A 23,601-nucleotide genomic window follows, 5' to 3' on the forward strand; every position below is an offset into this window, starting at 1 on the left:
TTCAGGGACCAATACAAGGCGTGGATTTTTTAAAGAATATTTTTCAGGGACCAATACAAGGCGTGGATTTTTTAAAGAATATTTTTCAGGGACCAATACAAGGCGTGGATTTTTTAAAGAATATTTTTCAGGGACCAATACAAGGCGTGGATTTTTTAAAGAATATTTTTCAGGGACCAATACAAGGCGTGGATTTTTTAAAGAATATTTTTCAGGGACCAATACAAGGCGTGGATTTTTTAAAGAATATTTTTCAGGGACCAATACAAGGCGTGGATTTTTTAAAGAATATTTTTCAGGGACCAATACAAGGCGTGGATTTTTTAAAGAATATTTTTCAGGGACCAATACAAGGCGTGGATTTTTTAAAGAATATTTTTCAGGGACCAATACAAGGCGTGGATTTAGTAAAGAATATTTTTCAGGGACCTTTAAAGAATATTTTTCAAAGACCAACAATCGGCGTGGATTTTTTAAAGAATACAGACGTGGATTTTTTAGGGAACCAATACAAGCGTGGATTTTTTTCAGGTACCAATACAGGCGTGGATTTTTTCAGGTACCAATACAGGCGTGGATTTTTTTCAGGGACCAATACAGGCGTGGATTTTTACATTTTTTTTCAAAGACCTATACAGGTTGGGATTTTAAAAGAATTTTTTTCATTAGCGAATACCGACAGGGATTTTTATATGAATTTTTCATTAGCCAATATTTTTTTAGGGCCCAAGACATGCTTTGTGTGTTTATATGTGTGTGCTAATTATGTGAACGTGACTGTACAAATTTATGCATATATTATATTTTGTATTGTAGCAAATACATTTACACTTCTGGTCGTAATCGGGATGCTGTCTTCGTTAACAAGTGCTACTCTCCAGGGTAGCACCATATTGAAGGAGATGGTTCAAACGAAATATGATAAAAATGTTGCAGTCTCCCCATTTGCTGTGGAGACATGCCTTGCAATGATTCGCATGGGAGCTGAGAGAGAAACAGCACAAAATTTAGACAAAGTTTTGAACAGAACGAAAAACGATTTAATTTTAATGGCTGAAACATATCACAACAAATTAAAAGAGTATCAGAATGGGAAAGTTTTTAAACTGGCCAACAAAATGTATGTCACAAATAAACATCCCATAAATAAAGATTTTGAGGCAATACTCTCCAATCAATTCTTTACTAATGTGGAGAATATAGATTTTACAAAAACAAAGGAAACTGCTGAGACAATAAATCAGTGGGTCGTCTCAAAAACTGGAAACGCAATAGGAAATTTAGAGAATTTAAAACCCATCACAGATTTACTGCTTGTGAGCACAGTGAATTTTAATGGCAAATGGAAAACGGAATTCAATGAGAAATGGACCAAACCCGATAAATTCTACATAGATGAGAATGATAACTACATAATGTTACCCATGATGAAAGTTCGTTCATATTTCCGTTATGGCAGACAGTCGGCAATGAATGCTGGTGCGATATTGTTGCCATATCAGGATTCTGGTCTATCAATGTTGATTGTGGTGCCATTCCGTGCCGATGGTTTAGATAAAGTTGTGAATACAATGAAATCGTTGGATATGTCATCATTTGTTGCAAGTAGTGTCTTTCAAAGAAAGAGAATTGAATTTCGTATGCCGAAATTTAAGGTGGAATTTAGTGGCAATTTAAGTGAGAGCCTTAAGAAGGTGGGTGTGAAATTTAATTGCATATTAAAAAAGTTTTACAACAATATGAGAATATATTTTAATATGTGTATTATAATTTTCAGCTGGGTTTAACAAAAATATTCGAAAGTGGAGATTTTGGTAAAATGCTGGCGTCCTCCGAACCCTTAGCCGTCACCGAAATAATTCATCAAACAATCATTGAAGTTGGCGAGGCAGGAAATCCTGCTCCTCCTGCATCAAGTAAGTTCATAATTTAGAAGGTAATAAATATCTAATTGTTAAAAAAAAAATAATTTAATTTTTCAGCTGCAGACCATTATAGCCGTAATAACCCGTTCTTCAGGTTTAGCGCCGATGGACCATTTTATTATGCGATTTTGAATAAGGATTTTATGCCTTTAATTGAGGGAGTATTTGTTGGAAAATAAACTCAGTAGAGAGAGAATATATTAATATGAAAAATATAAATATTGAAGAGCATTAAATGTTGTTTTTTTTTGCAGTTCCAAATTTGATCTATGTAATTTTAATGCAAGTAGTTTTAAATCATCATCAACGGTGGTCATGAACGGTGACTATCACCTGAAAGATATAATCAATATTGCTTTGTTAGCTGACCCCATATAACGGTTCCTCCCAAATTTGGTATTTTGGGGAGTTTGGCATGTTTCCAAACAAAACCAGTAAGGAAAGTAGTAAAGTCGGACGAGGCCGACTATATGATACCCTTCACCACTTTGGGTATATTCAACAGATGAATCCTAACCGATACTAAATTTTTCATTTAGTCAGATATAGAAGCTATATCTAAATCTGAACCGATTTTCAGGAAACTTAACACATATCATTCTAGATCTAATTCATTACGCTGTGCCAAATTTCGTGCAAATCGTAAGATATATGGGACTTTGGTGCACCGTTTACATTAAATCGGACGAAAATATATATGGGAGCTATATCTAAATCCGAACAGATTTTCATGAAAGTTAACACACATCATTCTAGACCTAATTCATTACGCTGTGCCAAATTTCGTGCAAATCGAAAGATATATGGGACTTTGGTGCACCATTTAAATTAAATCGGACGAAAATATATATGGGAGCTATATATAAATCTGAACCGATTTTCATGAAACTTAACACACATCATTCTAGACCTAATGCATTACGCTGTGTCAAATTTCGTGCAAATTTCGTGCACCATTTACATTAAATCGGACGAATATATATATGGGAGCTATATCTAAATCCGAACCGATTTTTCCCAATTTCAATAGGGTTCGACCATGGGCCAAATAAGTGACCTATGCCAAATTTCATCCAAATCGGATCATAAATGCGTCCTGCACTTTGTTCACAAAAATACATGGTCGGACGGACGGACGGACAGGCAGACGGACATGCGTAAATCGACTCAGAAAGTGATTCTAAGCATATTCTCAAAAGGAACCATGTGTCTCTCTCGTTTCATTTTACCTGTTACAAACATATGCACAAAGACATAATACCCTGTACCACAGTGTGGTACATCGAAATATTGGTTTAGACCACCCGTTTCTTCGGACCACATCCGTTTCAGGCTATTTGGAGTGTATTTACAAATGTCCGTCCGTATGTCTGTCTGACCGCCTGGTGCGCACGATTAATCTCGAAAGGGGTAACCGATTTCATCCAGATTTGGCAAATCGTAATAATTCTTTCAAACTCAAACTATGTTCATAGATGGGGGAAAATGGATCCATTCCTTCTGGATCGGTCTACTCTTTGCTGAATATTAATTTTATAACATCATGCGAACGGCATACTCAATTTGAACCAAACCTTTGCAACTTTACGATATGGTCATTATACCCTACACAACTATGTTGTCAGGGTATTATAGCTTTGTGCAGCCCCAAATGTTTGTAACGCCGCGAAATATTGGTCCTAGACCCACCTTTAAGTATACCGATCGTCATATCTCGACTAGCTGAGTCGATCTAGACATGTGTGTCCGTCCGTCCGTCCGTCCGTCCGTCTGTCCATTATAATTTGTAAACACGATACAGGCCACAGTTATGGACCAATCTTCACGAAATTTTGCATGTAGGATGGGTTCTGGCCAATGAAGACCCCTATTGTTTTTGGAAAAGATCGGTTAATATTTAGGGGATGAAATGGACCAAATACTAAATTTTTGTCGGTTTTTCTGGTCGCTCCAGAGGCCGCAATTATGGCCCAAACACCGCGAATTTTTGCATGGAGAAGGGGATCGGGCCAGAGAATAAGCATGCATGTTTTGATAAAGATCGGTCAATATTTAGCGGGTCAAATGGACCCTGACTTTTGTGTGAAAAATGACAAAATTTGTATTCTATGGCATATATATTTACTCCTGGAGGATGTAGTCCCCAGGATTTGATAGCATATCCAAGAGGAGTGGTTGGCCTTTAAATTGATACCAAATATAGTGATGTATCTACTCAGATGTGGGAGTTACAGTCAAATATTTACAGGTGCTTACGTATTCAGATATTATTTAGTAACCCATTACCACATTAGAGGGAGAAATATCGCGCTGATGGCTTTGAAATTTCTCATGAAGTTCCAGTTATGGTCAAGAACAACGCCTACAATTTTCGGTGATGATCAGATTAAAATTTTGGGATGAAATGGACCGAAAACATAATTTTTTGTGTGTTTTCGAGTAGAGTATAATCTGAAAATCACAACACAACCCACCGTGAAGGTAATCTGGACAAGTAATTAGAAGGACTGTACTGAATATTCGAAAAAAGTAAGGAAGAGGTGTTGTTAACCTCTAATCGGACAAGAGGGGGCAAATATCACGAAATATTACTCAGACTCGGAATAAACATCCTCAGAAAGTTAGAGTTCGTGGTAGTTGTGTAGGGTATCGCATGGTCGGCCCCGTCCGACTATACTGCTCCGCTCACTGGTTTTATAATATCAAACCAAACTTTGTACAACCTAATCCATTTGGGAAATGAGATTTATCGGTCCACTCCTTCTAATACTTTCTCGACAAAGGTTCAAAATTTTTAAACTTTGCTATTTGTATGTGAAACGAACGGAATATACAAATTCTATATAACCTATGCTCATCGTAATACTTTTATCTTAACTAGATAGAATCAAAGATAGTACCCTTTGGACCACTCTTTCTTGTACCTCCCCTCAATGGGTCAAACGATGGTGTAGAATGTCCGATTTCATTCCAAATATGGAAATCATAGTATTTATTTTATATTAATGTTGGAGGATGGGTCCCTCAGATCCACTCCTTTTGTTACATCCCCCACAAAATTTTCAACATTTTGCCGAAAATTCCTTAATTTATCGTGCAAATGGACTATTCCATTTCAATTAACCTTTGTACACCTTTGTATTTTAAACATACCTGTATAATGTTGTAAGATGGGACATATCCGTCCATTCTTTCTAGTACCTCATCCACAAAGGGTCAAAATGTTGAATATAATCCAAAGTTTTGCATACGGTAATGTATTTACCAGACACAGATCAAGCTTAAATATCGGATCTATTGGTCCACTACTTCTGATACTTTCTCCACAAAATGTCAACATTTTTATGCCCTTCACCGCACTGTGGTACAGGGTTTTATGTCTTTGTACATATGTTGGTAACAGGCAAAAGAAATCGAGATAGGCCAATGGTTCCTTTTGAGAATTTGCATAGAATAACATTCTGAGTCGATTTCCGACCGTCCGTCTGTCCGATTGAGATACAATTTTGCACAGTTTACCGAACTAGACCAATATTCGTCTCAATAAATATCCAAACTCCCAATATTCGTCCGATTGCGACAACATTTTGCACAGCGTACGGAATTAAGGTCAGATTCATGTATGCAATGTTTTGTGGAAATAGGTTCAGATTTAGATATAGCTCCCATATATAATATATGTTCAAAATCATTTTATTATATTCCAAATCTAAAATATATATTCATTCTTGTTTTATTTTCCAATAAAAGTTCCTTGGAACAGTGGAACCGAATTTTCGTTCACTATTGCATAGTAAAATGGATGATCAGCTATAAAATCAGCGGGTCGGGTACGGGTCATAATACCAATGCCTAAAATAATAAGAAGAAACATATAAATATAATTATCCCATAAATATATTTGTGTGCGTTTTTTTTTTCATACGTGTAACACCAGCGGCAGTTGTTCCCACTTCATTGACATCTATAAAGGCTTTGTGTACAACATCGGATACCTGAAGCGGCTCGTTGGATTTCAACATTTTACTTAGGTTTGCCTGAGAGAACATTTGTTTCATACCAAGCTGGGAAAAGAAAAACAAAAATTTAGAAATATGCAAACGAATCAATAATAGGGTCGTACAAAGTAAAACACATAAAAAATAAAATTCGATGTCGATTTACCCATGTTCGATTGGCTGATGAAATCACAGCAGAGATCGATGTGGATTTCTTTGTGCAGAAAATAGTCACGTTATAACATTTCCGCGCCATATCAGATATTTTTATGGTAAAACCCGTCTTAGCAGAATATTTGAAATTGATGTCAATATTTTGATATAGCCTTCATATTAAATACACCCTCATGCTATCTAAAAATGGTACTGTGTGTAATTTCTAACCGAAATGGTAGTAATTTGTCTTTACGGATTCCCCATGGGTTAAAAAATGTATGGCAGAGTTTAAATGAAGTTCCATATTTTGGCATTTTGAAGGATAAAAGACATGGAAACATTTTTCAATATAGGTCAATATTGCAGGGCAATACCCAGCCCCATTTTCCTAGTATTGCAGCGTAAGTGTTTCCAATTTGGGATAGGGTTTTCTCAGAAGATAACATATCTTCTGGCAGAAAATTTATATTGTGGTTTCGACATAACTTCTACATTAGGGTCTCAAATAATTCTGTGTCTTCAGAATGCCCACCTCATGGAATTGGGAGGAATTAGGATGAGATAAACGATTTTTGAATTGTTTTAATTCTGACAACACATTTTCTCAAACATGTTACAGATTAACCGATTGTCACATGTACCTAATTTATTCAACATGTGTATCAATAATTTTAAAATATTACCTTTTTCAATGGTCCATTGAGAACAACTTCAAACTCGGCCTTAAATTTCGGCAAATAAAGACGCACACCTCTTCGGCGCAGCCCTTGTCCCTCCAGCGATGCCAAGGAAAATGATTTTAGTTTCTCCATTAATGTTGCCAAACCTGTACGAGAGTTGGGTAAAATAATAACCATAGAAAGATCAGTGTCTTTATATGGCAGACGTATGGCACAGGCATCCAATTCTTGAATATCTCTAAATGGCATCATTCCTGCCTTGTACATCATTTGAACTTTAACGATTTTCTGGTCATCAATATAAAAATCAGCTTCCTTGGTGTTTTTCACATCGAATGGTTTATCCCAATTGCCTTTGAAATAAATTGCACTGAGTAACATAAGACGGGTATCATTGCTAAGCGCTTGCGGATTGATGATGTCATGAATTGCATTATCAGTTTTAATTTCAACCCAGTCGTTCATTAATTTTGCTGTCTTTTCACTTTCCGAAAAAATTCACATTTTCCAGTGATGAAAAGGAATTGTTCGTCACTATGTCGTTGTAATTATTTTCCAGTTGATAATTTTTGGCAACATAAATTTTATTGGCAATTTTTAATGTTTTGCCATCTTCGTATTTTGCCAAAAGGGAGTGGTAATTGTATGCTACTTTGTCTATGGGTTGACCAGTAAATCCCAAGCCGTCATCAATTTCCGCAGCCGTTTGGCCATCAGCTCCCATACGTACCATTGCCAAACAGGTTTGTATTGAAAATGGTGAAAATATGATATTTTTTTTAGTGTTCTTTGAGTAAATTTCACTCATAATATCTTTACTAAAATTCTCCAAACTAGAATGGAATTCGAGAGAATTTGGGGAAGTTGCTGATATCCTGGTTAGGCATATTATGAAAATGCCCAAAGTTATTGGTAAACAGGCTGAAATGAAAAAAATAAGCTATCAGTGGATCTATAGCCTTCCCTGACTTAATCTTTGGAGGACAATGCCTTACATTCCCCACCAATAAATAGTTGTTTATAAAAACAACAAACTGTGCTTAAGCCTCATTATTTTACAATAATAAAATCAATTATATTACTATTTACATTATTTATTTATTTTTCATATTATTTTCTATTTTACCTTTCACGTCCATTTGCTTAGTTTTGTAAAGATACACCTTCTTCAATAACAACTGCAATGATACTGTCCAATTCGGTTGTGAAAATTTTCAAATAAATATAATTTTTTTATATGACAAACAAACATTTTTGATTATCAATTCCATGGTTCAAAAGTTTTTTTTTAGATTAAGCTGTATATTTTTGTTGTTGTTGTTTCTTTTTCTAAGTGCAGTAATGTCAAATAAAGCCTCTATCTTTAATTCATAATTGGCCGCAATTTGAATATTCATGCACACTGACATGTGAAACTTAAAATTCGCCATTGCCTAATGCTGTCAACAACAAATCGAAAATACATTAATTTTGAATTTGAAAAAAAAAACACACACACACATACACAATTCACAGCATAAATATTCGGTTAGATGGAGGTGGGATTTACCTGATGAAACCCCCTTTTCTGGACAAACAAAAAAACATATTTTTACATTTTTTTGAAATTCAGTTTTGGAACACATTTCATGTGTATCTATAAGTGCAAAAATCTAAACTGTTCCAACTTTTTTTCGATTTGCAGTCATATTATTCGAATGTGGCTTCTGCCATGGTATGGAGGCTATGCTATGATCGATATAAGTTACGCTATAAATCATGGATGGAAACCAATTATAACCAATGAAAGGAAAGTTGTGTGGAAGAAAAAAATCTTCGGCTTACCGTTTACATATCTGACGAAAATGTATATGGGATTTATATCTAAATCTCAACCGATTTTAATATACACACATAATTTTAAACTCAATTCAATGACCTCTGTCAAATTTCGTGTAAATCGAACAAACATAGGCTCTCTGGTACCACAATTACATAAAATCAAATGAAAATATATCCGGGAGCTATATCCAAACCGATTCCAACAAAATTCCGCGTTCTATTCTATATTCAGGATATTGTACATATGAGCATCTCTTGTATGTACCCAAAGTGGTGAAGAGTATCATATACAGGGTTGCCCATATTCGACGGGCCCATGTTTTTTTTTTTTAATCAAAGAAAAAATAACCAGTGAGCGGAGCAGTATAGTCGGACGGGGCCGACCATACGATACCCTACACAACTACCACGGAACTCAAATTTTCTGCGGATGTTTATTCCGAGCCTGGACAATAGTTCGTGATATTTGCACCCTCTTGCCCGATTAGAGGTAAACAGCACCTCTTCCTCAAACTGACATATTTTCCGAATATTACGAGTATTCAATACAGCTATTGTCCAGATTCCCTTCACCATGGGTTGCATTGTGATGTTCGGCTTTCATTTGTGGTCTATAGATCGACTCGAAAATAACACAAAAAATTAAGTTTTTGGTCCACTTCATTCCAAAATTATTATCAGATCATCGCCGAAAATGATAGGCGTTGTTCTTGACCATACCCGGAACCTCATGGAACGCGATCAGCGTTATAGTTCCGCTCTCTAGAGTGATAATGGGTTTCTAAATAATATACGAATACGGAGATACCTGTAAATATTTAGTTGTAACTCCCACATCCGAGCACATACATCCGAGCACATACAACAACCACTCCTCTTGGATATAATATCAATTTCTCGGGTCTATGTCCTTCAGTGGTAAATATATATGCTATAGAATACAAATTTTGTACTTTTTCACACAAAAGTCAGGGTCCATTTGACCCGCTAAACATTGACCGATCTTTATCAAAACAGGCATGCTCATTTTTTGGCCCGATCCCCTTCTCCATGCAAAATTTCACGAAGTTCGTGCCATTATTACGGCCTCTGGAGCGACCAGAAAAACCGAAAAAATTAGTATTTGGTCCATTTCATCCCCTAAATATTAACCGATCTTTCCCAAAAACAATAGGGATCTTCATTGGCCAGAACCCATCCTATATGCAAAATTTCGTGAAAATTGGTCCATAACTGTGGCCTGTATCGTGTTTACAAATTATAATGGACAGACGGACGGACGGACGGACACACATGTCTAGATCGACTCAGCTAGTCGAGATATGACGATCGTCTTCATTGGCCAGAACCCATCCTATATGCAAAATTTCGTGAAAATTGGTCCATAACTGTGGCCTGTATCGTGTTTACAAATTATAATGGACAGACGGACGGACACGCATGTCTAGATCGACTCAGCTAGTCGAGATATGACGATCGGTATACTTAAAGGTGGGTCTAGGACCAATATTTCGCGGTGTTACAAAATTTTGGGGCTGCACAAAGCTATAATACCCTGACAACATAGTTGTGTAGGGTATAAAAATTTTGCGGTTGGCAATGTAAATCATTTAATTTGTTCCAAGTAGATTTGTTTACATCAATTTTTGAATATGATATCTCTCAAATGGCCGCCTCTGGCGTTGATGACGTATTGTGCCCTTTTTGCTGCATTTTCCATCGTTTTAGCCAACATTTCGGCCGGAATAGCGTCTATTTCTTTACGAATGTTGTCCTTGAGCTCTTCTACGGTCCTTGGCTTGTTAACGTAAACCTTTGACTTCAAATATCCCCACAAGAAGAAGTCAGGCGGCGTCAAATCGGGCGAACGCGGTACGGTGGCCAGTCCAAATCACTCTTTTCGACATCAAACGGCCCGGAAACAAATTCTTCAGAAAATCGATTGTTATACGACTTGTTTGCAGTGGAGCGCCGTCTTGTTGAAACCAGAACTGCCTCATACGCTTTCGACAAATAATTAGCATCACAAAATTATCGCGATAACGCTCCTGATTGATGGTAACAGCATGGCCATTTTCATTTTGGAAGAAAAACGGCCCAATGAACGTTTTCGCACTAACGCCGCACCAAACTGTGACTTTTTCCTCATGAAAAGGCACTTCTTGAATCTCCTGAGGATTTTCAGTGGCGTAAAAACGGCAATTTTGCTTATTTACGGTCCCATTCAATGTGAAATGTGCTTCATCGGACATGATAATTTTGTTCCAAAATTGCTCGTCATCTTCGGCCATTTCGATGACTCTTTGGGCCCATTCCAATCGACGAGGCTTGTCCGCAGGCAACATTCTTTGCGTCAATTGAATTTTGTACGGGAACAAATGCAGCCATGCCCAACTGCTGAGAACGGCTTTTTTGGGATGTTCTTGGGGACCTCTCAACACTGGCTCGTACGGCAGCGATATTCTCGGCCGATCACCTTGGTCGACTTTTATATGGCCTCTTCGGATTAGAAAGAGCCTTACCAGTCGAAAATTTTTCGAATAAACGCTTAATGGTGTTCTTAGACGGCGCACTTCTCACATTTTTAATTTTTTAAAAGCACGTTGAGTTTTCACAATTGACTTCTTCTGTTGAATGTAAATTTCAACTATTCCAGAGCGTGATGTGTATTGGTTCATGGTAAAAATCTGCTTGGACTGACGCTTCAAACGCGGTATGTCATTAAGCGATGTGACATCTTTGTCAAAAGTTATGGCGTTGCCAGATGGGTCCGTCGAATATGGGCAACCCTGTAGTCGGCCCCGTCCGTCTTTTAAGCTTTCCTTACCGGTTTTTAGTACAGAGATTTTTGGGGTACCGTTATATGGGGGCTACCCTCAAACTTGGTTCAATATAAATCATATTTAGGACAATGAAACCAAAAATACCAACTTACAGCCAAATTGATTAAAAAAACGTTTCCAAAATCCCTGAAACATGAGTCAATAGCAATAATTATTGCTATATTTCCAGTCGATTTCACTCTTAGAGTAAAGACTTCCTCTTTTTGAACATTTTGTCCGCGTTCTTATTTTTCGAAAAGGGAAACTCGGAACATTTTGTCAGTGTTCTTATTTTTCGAAAAGGGAAACTCGGGAGCTCTCCCGCCGAAAACAAATAATAACAATGTTGTGTATGATTGTAAATAATGTAAAAAATATTAAAAAATAAATTTAATTAATTTAATTTCGAGCAATTTCTTTACAAAATAAAAATTCTTTCAGAATGAGGTAATTTTGACCGATTTTAGGCAATATAGGTATATACAAAATTCCAGTCTTTATAGTGTTAACACCCTGACAACATAGTTGTGATGGGTATAAAAAGGGACTTTGGTGCACCATTTACATTAAATCGGAGATATATCGAAATCTGAAGCGATTTTCTCGAAACTAAACCCACATCATTCTAGACTCAATTCAGTACACACATTTCGTGCAAATAGAGGGATATATAGGGACTGTGGTGCACCATTTACATTATATCGGATCAGAATATATATGGGAGCTATATCTAAATATGAACCGATTTGCACGAAACTGAGCACACATCATTTTAGACTCAATTTAGTACACCATGCTAAAGTTCGTGCAAATGGGAGCTATAATAAAATCTGAACCGATTTTCACCAATTTAAATATGGTTCGTCCTAGGGTCAAATAAAAGGGCTGCACTAATTTTGCTAAAAAAATAAATACATAAATAAATAAAATTTCGAGTTATATCTGTCTCTCTTTCGAATAAATTATATTAACGTGTTTGCCATAATACGATCTATTTTTGATAAATATTTCAAAAAATATCTTTTGGCTGTATTTACATTACGGTTCAAAAACAAGGACGAAAAGGAGACTCAAGAACTCGAGATAGAAGGATGATATGCCTTACAAAAATTTTCCTCATTCGATTTGACTGAAGACATGTCATCTCAAAAATAACCTGCAATAGTCCCATACAAATCCTTCATGCACTTAAGAGTTACCAGCAAAAAATTCAACACGGCATAACTCAAAAACTTTACCTATGGACAATTGTTCCTTTTTGCTTCTTAATATACTCACCAAGGGCTTATCCAACCTCCCGACAATGAATTCGATATTTTTCATAGTGTCATATCTACAGCAATTATATGTTCCTCTATATAAAATTAAGTAAATATATAAAAAGTTACCTAAATTTTAAAAATTTTCTTTTGTTTTATGTTTTTATTTTATTGCCCATGTATCTTGCACACACCTAATCACAGAATAAAGTTTTATTTGTCAGCTGTTTTAATGACCATAGTGACCATGATATTCAGCACCTTTGGTAGAATCGCCATGGGCCTGACCAATATTATGCACGGTGGCCTCGAAACCTTTCTTCTTATCAGAGGTATAGTTAACAATACGTGTTGTACCATCGGATTCCTTCAATGAGTAGCTACCTATGATTTAAAAGAAAACAAAAATATTAAATTTAAAGCAAATCAAAAAAAAATGTGATCAAATATTACCTTCAACTTTATCGCCATGTCGCGACTCCCATTGTTCTTTAATATCACCAGTTTTCGAATCTTCAACACCATATGCAAATTCGTATTTAGGATGAGAGTTGTATTCGGCATGATCATCATCATGTCCATGACCATTGCCAGCATGATAATGTTCATCATGTTGGTTATATCCTCCATGTTCGCCATGTGCACCACCGTTCTTATCATCGTGTTTGGTTACAATGGCATAACTGGTAGCCTCTGCATTATGTTCGCTTCCATGGCCATCAAATTGGTGTTTGTATGGCAGAGGTCCTGCCATAGTTAGCGCAATACAAATTGCCAAAAATGTTAAGACATTTATAAAACTCATAGTGGCTGGATTTTTCTAAGGTGAATTTTAAGGGGTGATGGAAGTTTAATGTGAAACTGTTATTGAATTGAAATTTCGTGGTGGTTTTTATATTCGAACCATATTATTACAGCAATTTAACTGACCATGAATACTTCGGCAATGACCTTGAAAACAGGCTACACCCATAAAATATTAAATGTAAATAGTAAAACCATTGCTACTATTGTGTTAGGTTTGAGTATAAAACAAGCAACGAAAAATCAAGACCAATATCAGTTATCCACAATACATTCGAGTTGATTTAGTTAAAGTTTCCAAAATCTTCAATATGTGTTCCACAATTTCAATGTTCGCTTTTTTGGCTATTTGCATCGCCTTAACTATGGCAGGACCTCTTCCCCACAAGGAGCACGATGGTGGTCATGGACAGGCTACCAGTTATGCTGTTGTAACCAAACATAATGATAACGAAGTTGTTAAATATGACAATCATGCCGAATCTCATGGATATACCCAACAAGTCGAATATCATGGTAGTAATGATGATTATCACGGACACGATGATCATCACGGGCATGGAGGTGAACATGATGGAGATTATAACAGCCATCCTAAATATGAATTTGCATATGGCGTTGAAGACAAAAAGACCGGTGATATTAAAGAGCAATGGGAATCCAGAGATGGTGACAAAGTTAAGGGTAAGATTTTACCCTTTAATAATTTATAAACGTTAAAATTAATTGTTTTATTTATTTTAATTTCAGGTAGCTATTCTCTGAAGGAATCCGATGGTACAACACGTTTGGTAACATATACTTCGGATAAGAAAACTGGTTTTGAGGCAACGGTTCATAAAATTGGTCAAGCCAGCCATGATTCTACGGATGCCGAATATTCTCATAAACATGTTTACTAAAAATATGCGGTTTCGAATTTCGATTGCTTTTGGAAAAGAGCGGGTTCAATGTGATAAATATGATAAAATAATATATTATGAATAAAATATAATTATACCAATTTCCATAATTTGTCTATGTAAGCTGTTTATTTTAACCGAACATATGATACGCTGCTCATGATAAATATAGTATATTACGAATGAATACATTCCCAAAAACTAAATCCCTTATGAGGACTCTTCACTATTCTCGAATTCAAATTTAATGATAATACACTTACCTCAACATGTGTTACAAAAACCGGATATTGGTCGGAACTTTTATATTGAGGCGAAAACCACGTTGCAGTTACTTAGGTTGGCAAATTCGGCTTGGACCGCCAACATACCGAAAATAGGGAGAATTGTGCATTTTTTTGTTATGACCTATCTCACCCTCCATACCGAAAATAGGGAGAATTGTGCATTTTTTTTTTTGTTATGACCCATCTCACCCTCCGATAAACTATAAATACATATCTGACTCTGGTATAAACAAGGATTATTGACATCGCCCGAATATTAGCAAAACGGCGAACCTAGGAAAATTACTTTTTGGAAAATCGACAATTTTTGACTAGAATTCAAGCTAAAAAAAACACAAAGAAAAATCTAAAAAGACATTAAAATGAAATAAAAATAAAAAGATCAATTATTTTAAACCGATAATTGGGGAGTTCCCATTGACCAAACATGTTATTTACCCTCCAAGAACCGATAATACCTAATTCAGCAACTTTGCTTAGAAAATACAGACGATGTACCAAAACAGAGAACGAAGTAACCCACCTTCAATACTTACCAGTGAGCGGATCAGTATTGTCGGAGGCGGCCGACCATACAATACCTTTTATAATTACCACGAAAATCTAACATTCTGTGGATGTTTATTCCAAGCCTGGGCAATATTTCCTGATATTTGCACCCTCTTTCGCGATTTGAGGTCAACAGCAACTCTTCTTAACAATTAATTGACCAGTTTCTCTTCGCCGTAGTGTTGTGATGTTCGGCTTATAATTGTGTCCTATACATCGGTCCTAAAAAACACAAAAATTCTGCCTACTTCATTCTAAATTATTAGCTGATCATCGCCGAAAATTACAGGCGTTGTCCTTGACCATAACTTGGAACCTCATGTAATTTTCAAAGCGATCAGCTCTATATTTCTTCCCTCTTGTGTGATAATGGGTTACTAAATAAGTTATGTAAGCACCTGTAAATATTTAAGTGTAACTCCCACATCTGAGTACATTTGAAAACATAATTGGTATCATTTTAAAGATAAACCACTCCTCTTTGATATACTATAAACTTCTCGGGTCTATATCCTTCAGGTATAAATGTTATAAACGTATTAGCCATAATAAAATTTATTCATTGGAAATATTTCAGACGGATCCGACAGTTTCCCTTAATATAAGGATTTTGGTAAAAATGGAAAAGGATGATGAAAACATTGTAATAAGTATCGGGTGTCGAGGTTGTGGAGTGCTATTGAAATATATTCAAATGAAATCTATGGCCTTGCACGCATATTTATCCAGCCTTATTGCTCGTCGTATTGGGGGGATCTTGCCTAAAATGCATTTGTCCACAAAAACTACAAGTTTATTTTATCAATGCGTGATAATTCAGAAGAAGATAGGAATAGAAGAAATAAGATACAATAGTTAAAGATAGTCTATTATATTCCAGACAGGAAGCTAGAAAAAAATTCTCACCACAGTATGTGAAAACATCATGCATAGTTGGTAGCTGCATGATATGCCCACCCATCCTGTTTACCATACAATCCAATATATTAATGTAAATGAGAATGCATTTTAGTGTTCTAATAATATAACTGCATTCCGAACATTAGAGTTACCAGAGAAAAAAAATCATCACACCATAACTGAAAAATTTGACCTCTGGCGAATTTGTCTCTCTGGGTTCGTAATATACTCGCCGGGGACTTTCTTCGGCATTGAGATTTTCCAACCCCAAAAATCTTGTTGCACTGTGTAATATTCTCGTACTATATATGGGCAATATTGCCAATTTTTTAACATAGCTGAAGCGGAGGTTCACACCTTTATAACTCGGGAACTACTTAAGTATATGAAAAAAAGTGAATAGTTTTGGGTTAATTGATCTGTCGTTGCAAACTGCTCATGATATTGACCTCCAAACTTTATTTTAGTGGAAGCTGTGTCTACTTTAATGTAAAAAAATGTGTAAAAACAGGTTGAGGCGAACCAGTTTTTTTATGTTCTCTATCGATTTGTGACTAAGCCACTCATTGCACGGCCTTCGTGTCAAAATAAAACTAGAAGCCAACAAAATGGGGACTAAGCCCCTTATGTATCATTTTTCAAAATTTTAACTGCATCTACCTTTAAATGATGCTGACATTTTGAAGCTCGATTTTGAGTGTTTTTTGAATTTTAGTTCTAGCATTAATACGCGAACAGGAATTTCTAAAAATCGATTATACGATTATTGTAGTCGCGAATCTGCGTAATTTGATATGTATTTTGTGTATGTGCATGCTACAGCTTCAGAGTAATACTCATCCGAAGGTGCGAATTTTGTGCGATCAAATTTCTAAAAAACCTATTTTTCGGGCCAAATTTTTAGATCTGTCAACTGAATGATATGGGTACCCGCGATCAATAAGGTTTTTTCCGTTTCGGATGATATAAAATCTTCTTCGTGAAAATCCATCTACTAGAACGGCGGGAACTGGCCTTCCAAAAACACGAAATTTGGCAAAAAATGTTTTTGAAAATATCGCGGATTTATTTGCGTTTTCTGTGTATCATTTCCGCTTCAATAAATGACCTCATACGGATTTTGATCTTTTTCGAAAAGAGAACTTTAAAAACTTCAGCCGAAAGAGAGATGTACGCAATTTATCTCAAAAATAGATTGTGATGGCACATCCATGGTTCTTAATGGACCACATTGAAATCGGTATAGATCGATGTATTTTTATAGGGTGCACACCGAAATCGGATGCGCGTTAATGACATATGGAGTTTTCGGAAATTATTCGCGTTTTACGGTTTTTTGGGTACTTCAATGTAACGTGCGGCACATCTTAGCCGTCAAATGAAATTTCGCAAAATATATATGGATTGGAAGATAAACTTCAGTACTTCCTGGAAACCGCATGCGCATCAAATGATTTTGAGAATTACGCGATGTAGACGCAATTTATCTCAAAAATAGTGTGAGCTGGCACATCCATGGTTCTTAATGGACCACATTGAAATCGGTACAGATCGATGAATTTTTTTTGGGTGCACACTGAAATCGGTTGCGCGTTAATGACTTATGGAGTTTTCGGAAATTATTCGCGTTTTACGGTTTTTTGGGTACTTCAATTTAACGTGCGGCACATCTTAGCCGTCAAATGAAATTTCGCAAAATATATATGGATTGGAAGATAAACTTCAGTACTTCCTGGAAACCGCATGCGCATCAAATGATTTTGAGAATTACGCGTCTTAGACGCAATTTAAAATGTATATTTCATAATATTATTTTATTTTAAGATTTATTCCTATTTATAGAACCCTAAGATTTATCGGAAGGGTCTTGATATAATCCGCAAGGCGTATACTTATACACAAAAAGTGATTATTATTATATATGTCAATTTTTCAGCGAAATTCGGGTAAAATAGCAGAATAACCCCAACATTTTTTTCTGAAATTTTTTGTATACAATTAAAAAAATAAATGTGATGACATTATTTTTTCGAACCAAAAACAAATAATTTTTCTCAGTATCTTGTTTTGTTGTCGCTGTGATTTACAAACAGCTACACGGACTTGTGTGATTTTGATATCATTTGATTCACCATGGTGTTTAGATTATGTAGATATTTTTAAATTAATTTTTAGGTGTGTGTATGTCATTAATATAATGAAAATATTTACGTAATCTCCTATATTTTCATTATTTTTCTCATATTTCGCGAAGATCTGCAACTTTTTCGCGATTTTTATAATATATTCATATTCTTATTTTACGGAGGAAGATATATATCAACGTTTTTGGTCAATATAATAAACGGCGCAATTTTAAGATTTTTTTCTTATGCCCAAAATTAAAACCTCGATAACTTTTGCGCGCATCAACCAAAAATTTGATCGCGAACGGTTTCGGAGTCAGAACATTTTTCTCTATATGTGTACCAAAAATCATTGATGTGCCACAAAAACAAAAAAACTGATTTTTTGAAAATGGAATATTAAAAAATTGGCAATATTGCCCATATATGTCTGTCATAGAAAACATTAGACCAGGTAGAAAACATTAGGTAGGTAGACCATTAATTCGTTTGCCTGAAGTCTTCGCAGAAATTAGAAAAGCGAAAAATATACGACGAATCAATATACACCGGTAAAACGCTTGCTTTCGCACATCTTCTCAAACCAGCGTCTTTTTCACCGGTCATTGATGGGTCATCCGCCCTGTATTGGATCACATGATATTTTTTATTCCTTCACATCGAGAAAATCATACATGTTCAACAATTCCCGTGAACATAAGAGGTCTGAAGAAGCGTATAAGGTCAATATTTTATGCCTGTCTAATTCAGTGTGCAAAAAGTGCTTCGACAATTGATGACATAGAAAGAGTTTTAACCAACGCCATTGGGCAATCCAAATTTTATATCAAAAACAAAACTCTCAAGTTGTGGATTTAAACATTTATATTTTTACATTATGAGAAAGTATTGTAATGCTGATATTTAATTCTACAAACACTTCATTCCAAATATAAAATTTAATAGTAAATATTGCATTTTTAATAACCATGTTTATGAGAATATTCAGCATCCGAGTAATCATGGCTGGCTTCACCAATTTTATGAACCGTTGCCTCGAAACCTGTCTTCTTATCGGAAGTATATGTTACCAACCGAGTTGTGCCATCCGATTCCTTAAGGGAATAGCTACCTGCAATTGAAATCAAATAATTAATTTTACATTTATAAATTATTCAATGGCTCTTTAAAATCTTACCCTTCACTTTGTCACCATCTCTGGATTCCCATTGTTCTTTGATATCACCAGTTTTGTGGTCTTCCACACCATATGCAAATTCATATTTAGGATGTCTGTTATAATCTCCATTATGTTCACCTCCATGTCCGTAATGATCATCGTGGCCATGATAACCATCATTACCACCATGATATTTGACTTGTTCGGCAAATCCATGATCGTCGTATTTAACAACTTCGTTATCATTATGTTGGGTTACAACGGCATAACTGGTAGCCTGTCCATGACCACCATTGTGCTCCTTGTGGGGAAGAGGTCCTGCCACAGTTAAGGCAATGCAAATAGCCAAGAAGGCAAACATTGAAATTGTAGAGCACATTTGGAAACTTTAACTAAATCAACTCGAATGTATTGTAGATAAATGATATTGAATTTGAATTTTCGTTGGTTATTTTATACTCTAACTACTCACAGTAGAAGAAAAATGTTAAAATTTACTTTTTATATTTTTATGGGTGTAGCCTGTTTTCAAGGTCATTGCCAAAGTATTTATGACAGTTAAATTACTTTAAATCTGAGAAACACAAATATAAAAGAAAATCAAATGTTTTTCTACTTTATTGGTCAAAATAGAACTACATTTTTTCACAAACTTTGAATTTTATATTTTATGGGTTACCATGAATGACCTTGCAACAAATTGCTTTTTTCCAGATTGTCTCTGAAATATTGCTAATAGTTTTTTGTATACCTTAATGAAATAATAAGTGAACATTATTTATTTTCTTTTATCACGCTTGATTAATGTACTATGTACTGTCCTGATTTTCTCGTTCGCTTTAATCAATATTTATATTTTGTCAATGACCCTAATTTCATAATATACAATCATTTACAAAATTTTAAACTAATTTTTTTTTTCGAAATGCAATTGCAGTGTATAATCGAACTACAGTATAAAAACCACAACAAAATTTAAACTATGTATCAGTTTCCCATTAAACTTTCATCGTCTTAAAATTCGCAAACAAAAATCTGGACACCATGCGTTTTATAACTTTATTTTCCTGTTTGACAATTTGCATTGCCCTAACTATGGCAGGACCTCTTCCCTACAAACATCAAAATGGTGGACATGGAAGCGAAAACAATGGCGAGGCTACCAGTTATGCAATTGTAACCAAACACGATGATAAGTCTGAAGAAAAAGGATATAATTACCATGCCGAAAATCATTATGGTAGCAATGATCATTACGGCCATGGAGATGAACATGTTGATTATCACAGCCATCCTAAATATGAATTTGCATATGGTGTTGAAGATAAGAAAACTGGCGATATCAAGGAACAATGGGAATCCCGAGATGGTGATAATGTTAAGGGTAATTATTGATTAATTTTGTGTTAATAAAAATAATATAAGATTTGTTTTTGTAATTACAGGTAGCTATTCTTTAAAGGAATCCGATGGAACAACTCGTGTTGTTAACTACACATCTGATAAGAAGAAGGGATTCGAGGCCACCGTGCATAATATTGGTCAAGCTCATGGTGACTCTTCCAAGGGAGCTGAATATCATGATCATTATGGCTATTAAAAATATTTAATAGTATTTTTTATTAAATTAGTTGATTTATGAAATAAGACATGGATAACATGTACAAATAAAGAAACAAAAATGTATACGTTTATTATTTTTTTCTTATTATTTATACATTACACAACTATGTTGTAAGGGTATAGCTTTGTGGGCCGCAAGAGTTTGTAACGCCGCAAAATATTGGAACTCTTAGTATACCGATCGTCATATCTCGACTAGCTGAGTCGATCTGGACATGTGTGTCCATCCATTCGTCCGTCTGTCCATTATAATTTGTACACACGAAATAAGTCACTGTTACAGCCCAATCGCCAATAAATTTTGCATGTAGGACGTGTTCTGGCCACAGAAGACCCCTAATGATCGGTTAATATTTAAGGGATGAAATTAACCAACATTTTTTGTCTGTTCCTCTGGACGCTCTAGAGGCTATAATTTTGACCGAAATACAAAGAAAGGGGTATGACTATGGAATACGCATTATTGTTTTGATCAAGATCGGTCAAAATTTAAAGAGTAAAATCGAATTTAATGGAAAATTGTTTGTATTCTATATCGTATATGTTTTCTCCTAAAGAACATAGACCCAAATAGTTGACAGGATATCCAAGAGGAGTGATTGACCTTTAAATTCAGGGACAACATCTACGAATGTCGGTGTGATCAGATGATATTTAGGAGGTGGAATGAAACACAAAATGTTTCTGTATTCCTTTTACGCTCACTGTTTTTTATAAATAAGTGAGTTTTGTAGTAGTTTTTGTACCGTACAATTAAGTGAAAAAAAACAAAAATAGAAAGGTAACAACATAGATGCACGATGGCTGTGGCTTCCAAATAATATGTATATACGTTTAATCAGATGTTTAAAAAATCGGGTTAATTATCTGTAAATGGGGTTGAAAATTTAGGAGTCGGGATCTGTCCCTTGCAAATAATGTTATTGAAGGTTTTGGCATCTCTATTTATGGCAAATATTTAAGAAGAATCCGAGAGTTTTTGAGCAATAATCGGGTAAAAGCGGATCAATATGATGTAAACATACGAATATCGATTTCTCGTCTTTGATAACCAAATCAAAAAACTTTGAGAGACATTTTTGTAGAATATTTCGAGGTAAATAAATCTTGTCTTTTGGTATTTATTTTACAGTAGAAGGGGGATATGTTTTACAAAAAAATATTCCTCATTCGAATTGACTGAAGACATGCCATCTGAAAACGAACCTGCAATAGCCGCAAATAAAGATATAAAGTTGTTGCTTCGTGAACATTAGAGTAACCAGCAAAAAATTCAGCACGTCATAACTCTAAAACATGTCCTATGTCGAATTTGTCCTTCTGGTTTTCGGTAACGTTTTTCAACGGAATTGCTACTAATTATACCCTACATAACTATGTTGTCAGGGTATTATAGCTTTGTGCAGCCACAAGGGTTTGTAACGCCGTGAAATATTGGTCCTAGACCAACCTTTAAGTATACCGATCGTCATATCTCGACTAGCTGAGTCGATCTAGACATGTGTGTCCGTCCGTCTGTCCATTATAATTTGTAAACACGATACAGGCCACAGTAATGGTCCAATCTTCACGAAATTGCATGTAGGATGGGTTCATGCCAATGAAGACCCCTATTGTTTTTTTTTTTGTAAAGATCGGATAATATTTAGGGGATGAAATGGACCAAATACTAAATTTTTGTCGGTTTTTCTGGTCGTTTCAGAGGCCGCAATAATGGCCCCAACATCGTGAAATTTTACATGGAGAAGGGGATCGGGCGAAAAAATGAGAATGACTGTTTTGATAAAGATCGGTCAATATTTAGCGAGTCAAATGGACCCCGACTTTTGGGCGAAAAATTACAAAATTTGTATTTTATGGCGTATATATTTACTCCTCCATAGTATATCCAAGAGGAATGGCTGAACTTTATATTGATACCAATTTTATTTTCGTATGTTCTCGGATGTGAGAGTTCTTACGTATTCAGACAATATTTAACAAACCATTACCACACTGGAGGGCGAAAATGTAGCGTTGAGCGCTTTGAAATTTTCCATAAGGTTCCAGCTATGGTCAAGGACAACGCCTATAATTTTCGGTGATGATCAGATAAATATTTTGGGATGAAGTGGGCCTTAAAAAATATTTTTTGTGTTTTTTCAATTGGATCTATAGGCCACAACCACACGGTGAAGGGAATATGGGTAAGTAATTAGAAGGACTATACTGAATATTAGTAAAATTCGGAAAATATGTCAGATTAAGGAAAATGTGATGTTGATATCTAATCGGACAAGAGGGTGCAACTATCATAAAATTTTGCCGAGGCTCGTAATAAAAATCCGCAGAAAGTTAGAGTTCCGTGGTAGTTGTTTAGGGTATCGTATGGTCGGCCCCGTCCGACTATACTGCTCCGTTCACTAGTTATATTTATTTATTTATTTTTGTACATACATCAAATAAAGCTTTCAAGGTTATTCATTAAATTGTTCATTTTTAATAGCCATGATAATCATGATATTCGGCAGCCTTGTGATCCGCATTAGCTACTCCCAGTTTATGCACTGTAGCCTCGAAACCTTTTTTCTTATCGGATGTATAGTTGACA

General features: G+C 35.4%; 3 protein-coding genes and 1 pseudogene across 3 annotated transcripts; 2 read left to right on the forward strand and 2 right to left on the reverse strand.

Moving 5' to 3' along the window:
• The first annotated feature begins 848 nt into the window (after positions 1-848).
• Positions 849-2,104, forward strand: LOC133322908 (antitrypsin-like). The gene is made up of 3 exons (XM_061531861.1): positions 849-1,694; positions 1,778-1,916; positions 1,983-2,104. The coding sequence occupies exons 1-3, from the start codon at positions 849-851 to the stop codon at positions 2,102-2,104; spliced, it is 1,107 nt and encodes a 368-aa protein (XP_061387845.1).
• A 3,554-nt stretch (positions 2,105-5,658) lies between these two features.
• Positions 5,659-7,567, reverse strand: LOC133322909 (serine protease inhibitor 42Dd-like; annotated as a pseudogene).
• Positions 7,568-12,890: 5,323 nt separating this feature from the next.
• Positions 12,891-19,749, reverse strand: LOC133322911 (sarcoplasmic reticulum histidine-rich calcium-binding protein-like). Its single transcript, XM_061531862.1, has 4 exons — positions 19,407-19,749; positions 19,197-19,340; positions 13,115-13,408; positions 12,891-13,045 (listed from the first exon to the last, which is right to left on the reverse strand). The coding sequence occupies exons 1-4, from the start codon at positions 19,747-19,749 to the stop codon at positions 12,891-12,893; spliced, it is 936 nt and encodes a 311-aa protein (XP_061387846.1).
• A 734-nt stretch (positions 19,750-20,483) lies between these two features.
• Positions 20,484-20,988, forward strand: LOC133322912 (cuticle protein 7-like). The gene is made up of 2 exons (XM_061531863.1): positions 20,484-20,772; positions 20,834-20,988. Exons 1-2 carry the CDS (start codon positions 20,484-20,486, stop codon positions 20,986-20,988), a joined length of 444 nt encoding a protein of 147 aa, XP_061387847.1.
• Positions 20,989-23,601: the final 2,613 nt, after the last annotated feature.

The sequence above is a fragment of the Musca vetustissima genome, unplaced genomic scaffold (assembly GCF_032173495.1).
Source record: "Musca vetustissima isolate MV318-11 ecotype Yass unplaced genomic scaffold, APGP_CSIRO_Mvet_v1 utg144863, whole genome shotgun sequence".
In the NCBI taxonomy this organism is placed as follows: Eukaryota; Metazoa; Arthropoda; class Insecta; order Diptera; family Muscidae; genus Musca; species Musca vetustissima.